The 17727-nt window shown below is 35.2% G+C and overlaps 1 protein-coding gene across 1 annotated transcript in view; it reads left to right on the forward strand.

Annotated features, from left to right (window-relative positions):
- ACBD6 (acyl-CoA binding domain containing 6) overlaps positions 1-17727 on the forward strand; it is an 88185-nt gene that overhangs the window by 11451 nt on the left and 59007 nt on the right. The window contains exon 2 of the mRNA XM_019630810.1: positions 6984-7089. Within this exon, the coding sequence (XP_019486355.1) occupies positions 7075-7089 (15 nt within the window). The 5' untranslated portion in view covers positions 6984-7074. The remainder of the gene's footprint in view (positions 1-6983; positions 7090-17727) is intronic.

Raw genomic sequence — 17727 nt, forward strand, 5'->3', positions numbered from 1 at the left:
GCACACAGACTGATTCACTTAACAAGAAATCACTTTTGGTGACTTGTAGTTTTGTCCAGCAGTTGGCACATAAATTGAGAATTAGGGTAAGCATTAAAAATACAATAAAGGAAGCATGTCCATATCCATCTCACCCTACAGTGAGATTTGATCTTCCCTGTTGTATTTTGTAGTTTGATGCTATGTAATCTATCAGAATTTTATTAATCCCACTTACACAGGCAGCCATCTGGACCTTCTCTGAGCAAGAGCAAACCTGTATACAACTAAGATGATTGATGGGCTCTGGAATTGATTAGTTGTTCTGTGAGACAAATGAACTGTTTTGGCAGAAAATACCAGAGGTCGCTGCTGTGGTCAGACACAAAAGCCTGTAGAATTTTAAACAGATTCTTTCATCATTGACTTATAAAGTTAAAATTTTTAAACAATAATAGATTTTGAAAATATCTCAGAAATATCATTTCATGGACTGCTCTCTAGTCCTGATTATAAAATGGAAGAATATAAGTATCAAAAACTAGAATGGAAGTGATTATTTTATGCTTTAATTTTGTATTTTTGGTGAAAATATGAACTAGAATGAAAGGCGCATAAAAGCCAGTCACGTACACAAATATTGTACTCTAAAATTTTCCTGAAAGAGGTGTGGTTGGAGGGAAAAAACCACAACAGGCACTGTTTTATTGTAAATAATTTATAAAATCAAATGGCATCAAATTCCATTTAGTTATTTATTCAAATCTTCACACTGATGGACACCTGTTTTCAACGAATCTGTATAAGACTCTGAGGCTTGAATAGTATGTGTTATACAGAGTTTGTATTTTAAAAATTGAACATTTGGATTTTTATGCTTCAATGAGCCAAGTCGTCCTGCGATGCTACTGTCCCGTTAACACCACCCATTGCCGTCAGCTTCCTTCCATTTGTTTGGCTGGTAACAGTGAAATCCTGCCCGATTTCACTGTGTTGCCCATGATCAACATTGTGTTAACGCTTTGGCGATAGGTGATAAATTGGATGACATATGTCTTGTTACATTCTGGTTATTCTTTGAGGACTACACAAGTGTGGATAGGCAAGTAGGAAACTCCCCCTGAGAACCCGACTGCTTAGAATGAACTTGAGTTATGGATTTATTCAGCCTGTAAAACCTCAGCTGGCATAAATAATTGAGAAAGCAAAGGTTTGTCTGTGGTGCATACCTCAGGGACTCGTGGCCCCCTTCTCCTCTTTGCCTCCCTTTCTTATGAAAATCATCCCAGTTGCACTCCTAGATAATAACACACCAAGCAATTAAAAGCCATGGGTGGCTGGAGAGAGGAGAAAAGGTTTAGTTAATGAGCTTTTCCTCTTCCAGTGCCCATGAGAGCCTCAGGAATGACAAGGCGATTAAAGCAAAGAGATAATTATAGATTATGTGAAAATGGGTCCCTTGGGACAAGTGGGTCTTGACATAAACAGTAACTGTTGTAAGTCTCTTGGCTCTCATATTTACCCTTTTCTTATGAGCTTTATTTAGCTCCTGGGTCTTCAGTGGCACGGTGCCAGCTAAGCATATAGGCTCCTGTTCCTGTTTGCATATCAACAGCCCCTTTTGAACAAGAGGTTACTAATCAACTAGAACCGTCATCTTCTCTCCCTCTTCTTTCTTTTTTCTTCCCCCTCTTCCTTTTCTCTATTTTATTCTCTCTTTTCTGTCTACCCTTCTAACCTTTTCCTCCTCTTTCTTATATCCTTATCTCTATGTAGTGAAATGCTAGGCACTTAACCTTCTTTACAAAGTGTGTGTGTGTGTGTGTGTGTGTGTGTGTGTGTGTGTAAAGATGCATATAGGTCTGAGTATATCATTTCCTAAGACTCCATGTCACATTGGTCTCTTCTCTCTCTCATCCCCTAACATGTCAGAAATTCTGTTTCTTCATGTTCCAAAGTATCCCCATTCACCTACTACCCGTTATCACCATCGTGCCTTGGCACTGCCGTTACTGCTCTCAAACAACCGTCATCTCTTGGCCAGGACACTACAGGACGGTTTGAGAGCTGGATTCCTCACTTCCTGTGCTGCCTCTTCCCCAGATTTATAACTCAGATCTCATCATATTACTCCCCTGCTCAAAGCCTTTTAATGATTTCCCATAGCACTTAGGATAAAATTTTAAAATCCTTAAGATGCCTTCCAGAGCCCCTCACCATCTCATCTAATGCCAATTTTCCCCCTCCCCACTGCCCCTTTGTTCACTCTGCTCCAACCACATCAGCTTACTTCTGTATCCTTAAAGGTCGAATTAATATTTGTGAGATGAGTTGATTGACAGTGTTCTATAAGGATATATGAGAAATGACCCCAGCTGACAACGTAGGCTAAAACCTTAAGGCAATAATAATGTCAGCTAGCATTTATTGACCACTTCTTATATGCTAGTAATCATACCTCATACGTTACAGATATTGCTTCACTTAATCTTCAGGATGATCCTGTGAGATGTAGATATTATTAATGTCCCTATTTTACAGATGAGGAAATGGACAGTCAGAGAGGTTAGGTTACTTGCCCAAGGTCACATGGTTGGTAACTGCTCTTCATTGCTACACGTTGTATTCCTGAAACGTTTGAAGAATCGCTGTAATCTCCAATTAATGAAATCGAATTTGATCATTGTTATTATAGCAATACAGTAAGTTATCTTCAGTTTAAAATTTTAAATTAAATCCCTTTTCCACTGAGTGTTTTTTAAAATGTGCCTTACTGGTGAAATTAGAGGCTGTAGTCTTTTATTTATCAATATACTGCTGAGGATGTTTTCTTTGGATTCATGGTTTTTACTGATTTTAGACTTAACCTTAAGGGTAGGGAATGTAACTCAGCTCCGTGGAGCCTGTTAGCCAAGGGCTTCTATGGATTTTTCTGATGTGGCCACTGGCTTTGCAGGAATTGATCGAATCTGAACTGTTTTTTTCTATAGGCATTTAAAGTATCAGAAATTCTCAACCAACTTTTTTTTAGAGTTAAGCAGGTTTTAAGAGGTGACAATACATTTTCAGTAACTGGTGTCTTTATAAATCATGGCTAAATAACTTTCCCATTGTAACGCGTTATCGACAAGAAGGACCCGGGACACTGATCTTTCCTTTGTTGTTACTTGCTTTAAAAAGCAGGAGAAAAAGCATCTTAACAACATAGAGAAGATAATAAATAGAACTTTGTAGAATTTTCTAGTCCTAGAACTTAGGTACACTGCATATATGAAACCCAGCCTGGAAACAGTTATTACTTGGTGCAAGAAGAGGTTACCATGGCCTTACAGCAGGGATCGGGAGGCTGCTTGTTTGCTATAACTGCCTGAGAGCAACTGTGGATTCTGGGCGGGAGGATTGTGCCTCAGTATATGTGAATTCGCACAGCCATCGTTCACTTGTCCATTTGGCACTGTGTGGTTTGCACCTACCCTATTTCTTCATTGACTCTAAAGCACCAGTTGTTTTAGAACACCGTTATTTACAACTCGTATCCCTGCAAAGGTCTGCAAAGGTATGCTCCCAAACCCCACAAGTGTCCATCCTTTAGTCTGAGGAATTAGTGGCATTTGTTTATACGAGTATTGTGTTGATACTGGCTCACTCTTCTTTGTGTTTTCATTCATGCAGTAGTAAATCATTATTTATTGTCTGTTTACTGGAATACTGTTTTATATCTGATTGCTAGTTTGATAAATATATGAATTGACTTGAAATATTTATTGAATGTATCTATTAAATAGTTAGATATCTGAGCTTGTCCCACTAATTTTTGTTTGTTTGCTTGAATTCTGTGAAAGAGATGAATAGTAGCTAGGTAGACTTCAGGTGGCCTGCCATGAAACCTAACTGTTTGAAATATTCTTATGATAAGAAAATGCAATCTTTGTAGAAAGTGGTGCAGATAGCATTTTGGGGAATGGGCAAGGATCTATTCTTCCTGTGATTAATGAAGGGTGACCATACTTAAACACCATCCCTCTTTTCTATAAGGGTATGTTCTTATATTCCAAAAGAATTTCGAAGAAAGCCAGTAATTTTTTTCCTTCAGATATATCAATGTGTTTGTGTCGATTTCAGAAAATGTAGAGTTGTCTAAAGAGAGACCTCTGTCTTGTGCTAGGGATAATGTGGGGCATCCTTGAGGGAGCGTCACAAACGTAACTCTCACGCATCCGTAGAAAATGGATATGATCAATTTCTCACTCGCCTTCAGCAAAGAGAGGGAGAAAGATAAATGGGTAAGAATCATAAGAAAGGGAGAGAAAGTGAGCAGGGCACTAACAGTTATTAACGCTCTACTATATTTGGTAATAGTTGAATTCATTTGCATGTTATTTAAGTATGGATACAGAGGGAAAGATTTCCTATGGAAGACAATTAACCGGGAAACTAGAGGTTTGAAAAAAGAGAATGTGATTCATATGCCATACGTAATCTCGTTTGGGGACAAGAAAGGAAATGTTTGGAACGATGTTGCTCCAGATGTCTCCGTTTTGGCCACTAGGTGGTGACATTGTATTAAGACAGCTTGGTTGCTGGTGGGTAAGATAGTCAAACTTGGAGTGTGGGTAGATAACTATAACAGACAGCTAAGCTCAAGAGTGTTACTTACTTGATACTTAATTTTTTTATATTAGTCACTCAGCTTTGTGGTGATTTTGTTTTCTTTTTGATATTTACTTTGTATGCTGTACTACCCGGGAAGTATTTTATAAATACCTCTATGTGCCTGTGCTATTTAGCAATGATAAACTCAGATGATAAGCATGTATTCAGATGAAAAAATGCCCCCTGTCCTCCAAAAAATTCATATACCAAATCAAAATAATTGCTCTGAGAAACATTGAAAATATATTAGGCAAAATAAAAAGTTAAATATGTTTGTACTATGTTTACTCTTCTACTGCTTATGGCATAGATATACATGCACATTTGGGATGCAGGAGCCGGGCCACTCAGACCCCCACATCTGTGAATACCCTTCCGCATTATGGGTGTGAGTTACCTACGTCCTGTGGATACCCTTCCTTTCCTGTCTGTGCCCCACAACCAGCTCCCCATTATTTTCCCCAAACTTAAAATAATTGCTGATGAGTGTATTTTTTTGTTTGTTATGACGTAAATGACACAGTCTTTCCTCTCAGTTGAAGTTGCTGCCTATTGAATTAGAGGGGTCTCTTTTACCAGATTGGAGGAAAATAGGTCCCTTTTATTCCCAAATTGGAATTCTGAACGCACCTTTTCATAGCAACAGCGTTTTTTTGTGATAGTTAAAAATAGCTAAAGTGGTACTACATGAAGTTAAATAGCTAACGTGGCACTATATGCAGCCTTAATTTTAAAAATCAGACTTCTCTTTTCTGGGGTTTTGGCCTCAGACTGCTCTATTTTCTTTCAGAGTAAGTAATCTGGAAAAGCTTTTTCTCTAAATCAAAATAGATGTTTTCAGGAGACCATATATTCCTTTTAAACATGATTTCTTCCTGGACACCTACCTCATTCTCTCCAGCTTGAAGCAGGCTGTCTCTCCTCTGTACTCTTTTAGGCCCTTTTAAAGAGCCAGTTTTACCCTGTTACTGTTGTATACATTTTATCATCCCAGATGCACTGTATATGTATTGGATGCATAGCTCCTTGCTCGGCCAGTGCCTTGCGTGTAATAGTTCGTAGGTGTTCATGGAAAGCTTAGATGGTTAAGGCCAAAGTAGTGTGTCTGGAAAGAATTTTTTATAGGGTATAAGGTATTTAAATTGGCTTTAAAATAGAGGGACTCCTATGGCCAGGTGCTTTAATTTCTGATGAATGGAAGCTTCGGCCTTGGAGATTATAAAACCCACTAGTTATAATTTTTGGAACTCAAATTGCATTCTTACATTCATCCAGAAAACGCAGTCCACATCTAGAACATTTTCGTTGTTAATATTCCAGATTACTTATCCTTTTGAGAATCTCATTGAAGCTACTCCCCCGCCCCCACCCCAACACACACTCAGAAAAATGCACATGCATTTACACAGGCAATTCTGTATCCTATTTTAGAGAACTCACAGACTTCATGTTAAGAACTGCTTTAGATGCTAGACTAGACCTCAGCTGACTAGTCAAAATGTAGTTTGATACGACAGAAAATGTACTTTGTACCAAACAGTTGATCTGAGTGACTTCTAGACCTTGTTTTCCTTTTAATGAATGTGATGCCATTTGGCAGGTCATATAATCTCTCCTGACCCATGTCTTTATCTGTGAAGTAAAGCTGTTGGATAACAGTAAATTAATTTAGTATATTGATATACTTAGAATGGTGCTGGGTACAGAGTATGCTTCTCATTTCTTTCTATTATTTCATGAAGGATTTCTGAATTTTGTTATGCTCTAATTATCTTTCCCTTAAGAAAAGTGCTTTCTTAGTTTTCTTAAGAAAATTACTTGCTAATTATCTTTCCCTTAAAATTAGTATATACAGATACATTAAAGAATATATTTTAAACTTGGGTAACAGTCAACTTATTCTGTTGGCCTATAAAACAGTAGTAAACTGTGTTCTGATCTTTTGATACTTCTGATCTTTGATACTACGGACAGTAGTAAATGACCTTCTTACTACTGTGCTACAATTGAGTGTTCTGAGTCAGAGGAAATATGTGCTTGTCAGTGTGTAAAAGTAACTGGAGAGAGAAAGAACACCAAGAAAATCTACTCAAGATGCTCTAATTAGTGTACTAGTGTAACCTGTTAAAGCGATGAAGCATTTTCCTATAATTATAGTTGCTAAGAACTTCAGTCTTTTTAGAGGTTGGATGTTTTACGTCTTATTGAAAACGCATTATTGTTCACGTAAAATTTTTTATAAAACAGAGGTTCCATTCATGCTTGTCAGCAGCAAACAGGTTGTGTTAAAAATATGTAACGTTTATGTATTACCTAGTAACACAAACACTTTTTATTTTTACTCTAATTAGGGAAGAAGACAAAAATATATTTGATTACTGCAGGGAAAACAACATTGACCATATAACCAAAGTCATCAAATCGAAAAACGTGGATGTGAATATGAAAGATGAAGAGGTATGAGAGACAGGCCCTGTTTGTTGTTGTTTTGTGCTTTGACATTCTGTCCCAGTGCTGGTTTCTAAATGGCAAGCCTGTGAATTAACAACTCGAAGTACAGTGTGGTTAAGAGTATATCAGAATATCTAAATGAGATGGTGTCCTCATTGAGATACTTTCTGTGTCTGTCTGTATCCCATCATATTTCTGTCCACATTATAGAAGTTACTAGATGAAACTTGCAGCACTCAAATAACTTCTATTTGTTCATGATAAAGGGAGCGACTGTTAACATAATGAGTGAAATCTATAGGTAATATAAAAATATTTATAATTAGTTTTAGTGTTTTCTGTCAAAATATCTGAAACAGATGTATTGTCCTTTGTTCAATAAATATATTTCTAGAAAACTGTGTTAGAATTTTGGTAAATCCAGTCCACTATTTAAATGCGCGTCCACTATTTAAAGGGATCCTAAATTATTTTGTAAACTACATTAGTTCTTAAATTTATTTGTTTTGTGACTAAAACTGTTCACACATTGAGCTTAAATTGTCCCTGAATTATAGTTGTTAAAAAAGGAGCAAAATTTACTAATTCACTTTTAATCATTTTTCTCATTCTTTGGTAATGCAGTGAAAGCTGATTGAAGTGACCAAAAGGTGGCAGTTAGGAAGAAGACATGCAGTGATCATTGATAATGTGTAGAGTAGATAAATAATCAACTTATGTATTAATCGAGGTTAGCCCTTAATCTTATCTCATTTTTAGGCAACGCCTTTCCTGTAACATATTGTCAGTGACACCTGGAACTGAAAACGTCTATGGTTATAATTCCACAGGAAAGGGGGACCAGTAATACTGTTTGCTCTCCCCTGAGGAAAGAAACAAACAGCGGAGAAAGATGTAGCTAGAGAAAAGTAGAAGCCAGATTATGAAATAGTAAAACTAGGTGTTATGATTCCAGCTAGGAGTCCTTTTTTGCTTTTCAGGATCAGAATCCTTTTTTTTTTTTTTTTAAGTATGTCAGGTATGATTGCTTCCCTTGATTTTATTGTTGTTTCTTATTTTTGTGCTCATGGTTAAGATTTTTATGAAATTAATACATGCAGATAGTTCAAAGAAAATCAAATAATGCTATATGAGTATGTCTTATAACAATAACAAAACTACTCCCTTACCTGCGTCTTTCTCATATTTGATTCTAGTCCCCTTATAAGGCAAAAACTTTCAATTCTTTCAGTTGTTTCTTTTGCAATTTAACCTACATAATTCTTAGTAATATACTTGTATCTCTTGATTTTCCAACTTTAGACATCGATTTTCTTCTATGTGATATCAGGATTTAGCTGTTTTACTCATCTTACCCTGTTTGTCTCCTAACCCTCCTAATATAGTTATATCACAACTTTTAGTTTCAGCTTTCTGATTAAATCTCTGTTGAATCAAAGATTATTATTATATAATTAATTATAGTATAATTAATAGTGTAATATAATTATGTGACTAATTATATTATTATGATTATGTAAATATTGTTCATTGCTGACCTATGGACTATACTATGTGTATTAGCTTTTGCTGTAGCAAAAACAGCCCCAAATTTCAGCGGTTGACGAAACATTTATTGTTCATATTTCCCAAAGGTTTTGGATCACTTGAGACTCAGCTGGGTTCTGCTAGCCTTGTTTGAGATCAGCTCATCTTGATTTCATGTATCTTTTCATTCTGAGATACAGTCTCAGTAGATAGACATTATCTGGGGCAGAAACTAAAGGCAGACAGAACCAGACCCCACAAATCCTCATACATTTAAAGCCTTTGCTTGGATGTGGCATGTGGCATTCCTTTGGCACATTCCTTTGGCCAAAACCAGTCACAAGGCCAAGCCCCAGGTCAGTATGGTAGGAAGTCTGCTCTGATTACAGGGAGGTAAGGCAAGGGTGGTAAGGGAATGAATAATTATATAGTTATCAGTAATATAATCTATATACCATGGTACAGCATTTTGGGGTTTTTTACAGTTAATAATTGCCTCGCTTTTTTTATTTTTATATTTTCTTAGTCTTCTATGTTTCCCTTATTAATTCTTTCCTCAAATTGCCCAACAGAGGTCTTCTCAGTGCAGTCAAACACATCAAGTAATAATCCCATATTTTTTTTAGCGAGTATCCCTTCTGGAACTCTTTTCTTCTTCATCTCTTACCTGGGCTGGTTGCTCTCCAGGCCTGGTGCATAGATGTCATCCCGGGATTACACTTGACCACTGTCCTGGGAATTCTCTTCCCTTCTTTCCTAGATCCTTCTGTTTTATGGATCCCAGGTCTCCATCTTTTATTGTTTATTTCCCAGTTTTGACGGAGTATCTCCTCTAGTAGCTCCTTCTTTTATTTACTTCCTGGTTTTGGCGGAGCATTTCCTCCAGTAGCTGCCTGAGAAAGGTAAATGTTTTGAGGTCTTCCTTGTTGAAAATGTTTCCATCAGAGTTGTTGGCATATCCCACATGCTCAAAAAAAACTGACAAATTAATGAATAATTGAATGAATGAATGAATAAGCAGAAGCAGTATAGTGTAATGGTGATGAGCTGGACTACATGGGTTCAAATCTTAGCCCTGTCACTTCCTAGCCATGTGATCTTTGTCAAGTTTGTTCTGTGTCTCAGTTTCCTAATGTGTAAAATGGGGATAATAATAATACCTGTGTCAGTGTTGTTTTGAGGGTTAAATGACTTAATATATATAAAGCACTTATATAGTACCTGGCACACACGTAGTAAGCACTCAACAAGTTTTAGCTGTCTTGATTGTTCTTAATGAATAATATGAAGGAAGTATGATCATATAATGAAGAGATGAATGAAGAAGCCACTTACCTCTTTTTTTAACTTAATTTTTTTGAGGGCAGTTTTAGGTTTACAATAAAATTGAGAGGAAGGTACAGAGATTTCCCATATACCCCCATTACCTACACATTGTAGCCTCCCGTTATTCACATCACTCACTAAAATGGTACATTTTTTACCGAGGATGAACCTACATTGAGACATCATAATCACCCAATGTCCATAGTTTACCTTAGGGTTCACTCTTGGTGGTGTACATTCTATGTATGGGTTTGGACAAATGTATAAAAATAGTACTGAAAATCAAATCCACACATGACCTTTGCAACGATCGTTGGACAGCAGTGATAAGGATAAAATGAATGTGGAGAACACAAACAGTTTACTCTAAATAACGCGATTTTTTGTGTGTGAAGCTGGAAGGAACCCATTACGATGTACTGCTTCCGGCATTCAGTGACTTTGACGTAGTGCACTTCCCGGGTCGTCCTGGTTGTTGACCAGGCGGCACCTTTTCCCACATCCTGCCAGGAACTTGTGTTTCCACGAACAGATGAAGTGCTTACACATTCATAGACTGAGACGCCAAGAATTCAGTTGGGTTCTCTCATTGCTCCAAGCAGATTTCTGCCCCCTCAGCCGTGACAACTCAGGCTGGGCTTTGAATACTGATGGCAAGCCCTTTTATTATTAATCAGGGATTTGTGTGAATTAATTTAAGAACATAAGGGACATGGGAGCTTAAAATTAGAATTAAACTTAACATCCTAAATAAAATAAATGGTGCTGCTTCATGATATTTTAAAGCTCTGGCAAATAAACAACTTGGTAAGCTTTGATGTTGAACAAAAAGTATATACCCTCAAAGTTAAGTTGCTAGCTAAACACTTTTTAAACTCCTTTATCAGAAAAAAAAGTCACTTCCCTATTATAAGGTGGGTAACAATCACAGTTCTGAAAGGACATCCAGTTGTGTTTACCTATGTGACATATGAACTTGAGATATTTATCTACCAATTGCCTAGGATTCTTTGGGATGGTGTAGGACTTTATTTAAAATGTTTATCCAGCAGGTTCAACCCAATTTCAGTCTTGCCCTTAGATGACTAACAATTACATTTATTGCACTTAAAATTTGCTATGAGCACATAAAGAAATTTAATTATAGTCATAAAATGATAAGCTACGTTTGCATTCCCATATATTTGAAATAAACACAATTATTATATTGCCTGAAATATATATATATTTGGATCTATAACTATCCTAGCATATGAACATATATATGATGCCTTTTAAATAAAATATTGTTATTCCATAATGGAATTATTTTGTTATGCCCAAGTATAGTTCCTGATATATATATTTTATTTATTCAAGTTGTAAGTACTACTAACAGAGTAGGACATACATTTCTAATTTGAGAAAATTGCATGGTGTTTCCTACTGATATAGTAATTAGGACACTGTCTATATTTCAGTGAACATATTCTGTTTCCTATAGAAAAAAGTTTTATAGTTATGCTTACTACTCAGGAAGCTATCTATATATCAGATGTTTTAAGGTCCAAGTTTATAGCATCATGGTGTTATATTTACTCATTTTTTAATTTAAATTATAGCTTTTATTCCATTCTTTTAACCATTTGTATAAATGTTTAGAAATTGAGGTAATATGAAGAGAAATGTAAAGGAGAAAATCTAAAAGCCTATTAATTTTTTTTAATGGCGGTTCAGTTTTTATCGAGCCACATTAATAAAGCTCCCCACACATGCCAAATATTTATGGTTTTTCCAAAAAGAAATCTTTTAAGGATAAAGAATGATTTAAATAATTTGTAAAGTAAATTTAAGATATGAGCAGAATATTTCTTATCAGTCATCAGACACAAATTATGTCTGCATAATTCTTGTCACACACATTTCTCAAGTCAGTGCCAAATACAGTATACACTAAATACATGCTCATTGATGATATTTAAATAGTATTTTAAATCTTTACATTAATTTAAATTTGTTTTAGGACAAATGTAGCAATGTAATAATATTTGAACAAAACAGATGACAGTATTTCAATACAAGCTATCATCAGTCCCCCCAGAAACATTCCTATGAGTACAGTTCTTTGGTTTTCCATAGACTCTTATCTAACGCACTCCCAAATTCCTCTTTTGTTGAGCTTTGTCTCTAATTAAGTTCTTTCCTTTCTATTTTTTGAAGGTACAGTTGTTACACCATTTTCACATATGTTTATTGATCCTTTCGAATATTTTCAAGTAGGTCAACTTTCGCTTGACTGTGTTTCTTTCCCTTCTTGCCTTGTTTTAAATCTGTGGCTCATGTCAGAATACAATTTACATGCTTTTGTCTTGAGAAACTTGCAAAACCTGGCAAAAACTGTTAGTATTAACCTAACAAAGAAGCAAAAGATTTAAGAGGCAGAGTCAGTAGACTAAGGCTAAATTTATGCTTTTATTTAAGATTTGAGGAAGGAAGAAGAAAATGAATCCTCTTAAATAACTTTTTACATTGAAGTATTTTGGTTGTATTGTTGATGAGAATATTAATTTGAAGGAATTTGTTTATTCACGCTAATAATCAAGAAATGTCAAATTATGCTCATTTGCATTAATGCAGTGAACACCATTTTAAAATCAAAGTTACATCAGAAACTCATATTTAATACAAAATTAGAAAATAGTGAAAGTAATTAAAATCTTATGAGCTTTGGCAACTTATTTTTTATTGTGGTAAAATATACATAGCATAAAACTTACCCTGTTAACCATTTTTAAGTATATAGTTCTGCGGCACTAAATTCATTCGCATTGTTGTGCAACCATCACCACCATTCATCTCCAGAACTTTTCATCTTCTCCAACTGAAACTCTGCACTCATTAAACACTAACTCCCCATTCCCCACCCCTTCCTCTAGCTCCTGGCAGCCACCATTCTACTTTCTATATCCATGAATATGAATACCTCATGTAAGTGGAATCTTACAATACTTGTCTTTTTGTGACTGGTTTATTTCACTTAGCACAATGTCGTAACAGGTCATCCATGTTATAGCATGTGTCAGAATTTCCTTCATTTTTAAAGCTGAATAATATTCCATTATATGTATTGTATCTACTGCATTTTGTTTATCCAAATATCCATCATGGATACTTGGGTTGCTTTCATATTTTGGCTGTTGTGAATAATGCTGCTGTGAACATGGGTGTACTAATTTTTGTTTGATTTTTTTTCTAACATTTTATCATGAAAAATTTTAAGCATACAGAAAAGTTGAAAGAGTTTTACAGTGAATGTCTATATTCCTACCACCTAGATTCTACCACTAATGTTTTACTATGCTTGCTTTGTCAATATCTGTCCCTTTCTTGATTCATCCATCAATCTATCTTATTTTTTGATGCATTTTTGATGATCAGAGTATTTTGCAGACAAAAATACTTCTAAATGCTTCAGCATGCATATCATTAACTAGAATTCAGTGTTTGGTTTTTCTTTGAAGGTAACATATGTCATGAAATGCACAAATCTTAAGTGCACATTCAATTAATTTTGACAAATGTGTATACCTGTGTAACAGAAACTCCTATCAACGTATAAACCTTATTGTCACCCCCAGAAAGTTCCCTCATGCTCCTTCCCAGGAGGTTCTTTCTCCTGTTCTACAAAGGTAACCATTGTTCTGATCATTCTACTGCAGACTGATTTTGCCTTTTCTAGAACTTCATGTAAGTGGAATCAGAGCATGTGCTTTCTTGTGCAAGGCTTCTTTGACTTAGCATAATTTTTTGAGATTCATCCATATTGTTGTATAGATCAGTATTTTTTTTTATATTGGTGAGCAGTATTCCATCACATGAATATGTCATTATTTATTGTCTTCTGAAGGACACTTGAGCTGTTTTCATGGCAACTTATTGCTGTTATCACTTATTTTATACAGAGTGAAGTCATATCTCCCTTGCTTATTCCTTCACTCTTAAGTCATGTCAATTATGGCTTAGTAAATGCTTGTGAAGGGATTTTTTTAAATTCCCTGGTAACTCAGCAACATCATTTCTCTCTACCTTAGATCTTAGCCAGTGAAAGAGATCAAGTAGTTGCTGATTTTAAATGTGTATTACACTGGATTATAAGGTAGTTCCATTTTCAGTTTTTTGAGGAACCTCCATATTGTTTGCCTTAGTGGCTGCTTTGTATACCTGAAACGAAAAAAAAAAAAATGTATCACACATGTTGGTGTGTGGTTTTCTTTTTAATGTTGATAAATAAATTATCCCATGGAAGCTACTGCTTCCATGCTAGCTAGGTACATCTTGAGATCTTAAACTGCCTCCCAACCCTACTCCCATCCTAAAGTTTTCGAACAGCATTGTGGGCTCACTGTTAGGGGGAGGTGGAAGGGGAGGAGGCAGTGTGTCGTTTCTGGTGGCTGTAGGTGGGGAGTTCTCACTGTAACCAGCAGTGGCAGCAGGAAAGGACAGAAATAGGGACAGGAGAAGGGAGACACTCATCACCAATTATGCATGGCTAACGTCAGCCTCTACTGCAGTTGAAAATTGAAACTCAATATTTTTGCAGAGAGAAATTCAAGTTGACCTGTTTGCAGTATTTCATTTGCTAATTAGGCAGTACTGTACCGTACCGTCTTTGATGGAATGGCAAGGTGACAACTCTTACAAATTTAAACATACCACCTTTGCCATGTTTTTGTCTACTGTATGTAGGGTGTACATGCTTTGTATCTGTCCTCAAAATACCATAAGGACATCAAGAGTTGTTTTATGATAGCCTCTCTTCATTTAATTTGTGATATCCCAGAGAAAACCTAATTTAATAAAAAAAAATCTGCATGATTTAAGGACAAGTAACTAAGGATATCAAAGAAGCATTTAAAATATTAAAAGCCACTCTATATTTCCAGAAGGTATGAAAGTAATACTACTTAATAGGTTAGCTGCCACCCTGCACTTTCAAAGCACTTTAGAGTCATTCATCTGTCTGAGGTGGGACAGTATTAGCACCCTTGCTTGGTGAATAGATGAGAATTCTTTTTTTCCCCCTGTGTTTTACTGTATTTGAATTCCGGAATTTATCCAGAACTGTCTAAACTGTGCTTGTGGTCTTCTGATGGCTTAACAAAGATTCCTTTTCATAATGGCTTTCTCTCCTTATCTCCTAAATACCTTGGGGATATTTTTTTTGGAAGAGTTGTTAAAACTAGATACTGTCAGCTTTTGTGGTAGCAGTCAAAATAAATTTAAATTGAAAATTTGTAAGAGATTATACTACTCATAGAAGATAAAACAATTATATATAAACATAGCTGAAATACTTCATAAATTTGGATAGTCTTTAAGCAAATAGAGCTTTGATGGGCACCTAATAATCATGGTTTTCCTTTCCACAAAGAGAAAGAAGCCACAGGTGTTTATTTCCTGATTTTGTCATAAATGGTTATGAGGATAGCATCTTTGCAAATTACTGGTTACGTTATTACTTGAACTAATATTCAATCTTAAATTAGAGTGTGTTTATGTATGGCAATTTTTTAATTCGAAGAAGTAAAGTGTCACCATATTCAGATACCTGGATGTGCTGGTTTTGTTCCATTAAACACAAAACATTTTGAAGGTAAAAATCCCAAAGCCTGATTTATTTTATCTATGCTTATGTTTATTTGCAAGTACGTTTAATCCTGTTCTTGTTTTTGAGCTTCTTACTACTGCATAAAAATATTAGGTAGTCTTAATGTAGATATCTCCAGCACTTCTACAGAAAGTCATTGTCAGAGAAATCATTCTAATTCAAGGTTAATTAGTGTACCATTAAAATAATGTGTTACAAAAATTAATTACATTGCAGGTCAAGCAACGTGTTAAAAAGCATAGTGGAAACGTCTGAGAGCACATCATCTCCCTTGAAACATTGCTGTATGGGTGCCACCCTTCTGGAAAATATATCCAAAGTGAAAATCACTATTGAGGTCCAGTCAGAGGTGTTTCCCCTAAAGTAAATTTTTGGCACCACATATGGGAAATTTAAAATATAACTCCCATTAACAGTAAAATGTGTTGCTTGTCTGCTTTCCCATTGAAACACCTAAGGATTTATATTTTAATATTAATTGATGTAACCCTATTGGGTTACACCTAAGGAGAAATCAGGAACCTAGTGGAGAAGCAGAAATGATCTGTACCTCTTGTGGCAACAGTACTAGATATATTATGTTTTCTTACTTAACTATTAGGCAGTTCTGGTAGGTGCCCTGTGTAAGTATATCACACATCATTTTAACTATGTAGTAATTCTCGTCATTAGTTTAACTTAATAGCCATAAAATGTACGCTTAAAGTTCGAACTAAAAAATGATAGACTTTGAAATTTTATCAGATTCTTTTCATGTAAAAGCTGTGAAACAGTTACATTGAACTATAGAATATTTTATACATTGATATTTGTTTGAGAGTCTTATTAGCATATCTAATTATTAATATTCATATGGAGAGTTTTAAATTTGAAGGCTAGTACACATTAGAGTTACAGAAATTTTAACACAGGAAACTCTGTTCTCCACTCAACAGTACATTTTTCACTTGGCTTTTTGAATTGTTTCCACTTTAAAAAATTCTTAGTGGGCTCTGAACAAAATCGTTTTGCTACCACAACAAATTATGAATGATTTGCCCATGTTTTTTAATTTTCCGCCTCCCTTCCTCTTAGGGTTTTGTGAAAGCCTATTGAAAAACATATTCACAAGTAAATAAAAATAAATTGAGCAAATGAAAGAAAAAGAAAAGAACAATTTGTAAGAAAGAAGTTGTCTTTGTTTTTTTGTTTGTTTGTTTCAAGACTATATCCTGTTTTAATTAGTTGAACTAATAGGTGCTTGAAGAGAGCCTGAAAGATAAAGAGTGTAAGTGGGTTTAGAAAAGCTTTCTTGAAAGGTACTTTTTACTTTAAAGCCATTTTTGTCCCAGCTTATGTATCTACTTAAATCTTTTCTAAAATGACATAAAGCAGGGATTTCAACTTAATGTGGAGAAACATTCCATTCCTTAAAAATGACAACATCATTACCACCTTCAAAAACTAGTGCTAAGCCATACATCACTCATTTCTTTAGAAAAGCCTTGGCTTTGGGGGATTTGTTTATTCACTGGACCAAGTAGGCTTCTTTCATTCACTAAACCAAGATTTTCTGACAGTGGAGAATAGAATTAACTCATTGATAGGAACTGTGAGTTTTGGTAGACAATGGTTAACTTAATGTCCCATATTTAATATCTTGTCTCCTAACAGTTAAATATCTGTTCTGTTTTACAAGTAGCTTTCAATGTTTAAAAATAGACACCAAGTAGGCCATACTAGTGTTTTTGAGATATTTCAGAATGTAAATTTGGAATATTAGGGAGAAATGTTTAGTTTCAAAGTGATTAAATTTCCCTACATTTTAAGGCATAAACTTGAGTAAATTTAAATATACTACATTTAGATTGTGATTTCTACTTAGGTTTAATAAGTACTCATTTATTTATCCATAAGACTTCTTTCACAGAAGAACTGAATGTAATAATTTAGGAAAACTTTTACATTTATGAAGTAGTACTTTAAAATGCACAAAGTATTATCTTGCAGCTCATTCAACAAATATTATTGGTTTTATTGTTGTTACTATTTTTCTTATCTCCACTCTGTAGGTGAGGAAATTGATCAGGCTGAAATAAGTCATTGGGCTAGAACATAACAGATTTCTGAAATAAAACAGTATTTCCTTGGGCCGGCCGAGTGGC

The sequence above is a fragment of the Hipposideros armiger genome, unplaced genomic scaffold (genome assembly GCF_001890085.2).
Source record: "Hipposideros armiger isolate ML-2016 unplaced genomic scaffold, ASM189008v1 scaffold_950, whole genome shotgun sequence".
In the NCBI taxonomy this organism is placed as follows: Eukaryota; Metazoa; Chordata; class Mammalia; order Chiroptera; family Hipposideridae; genus Hipposideros; species Hipposideros armiger.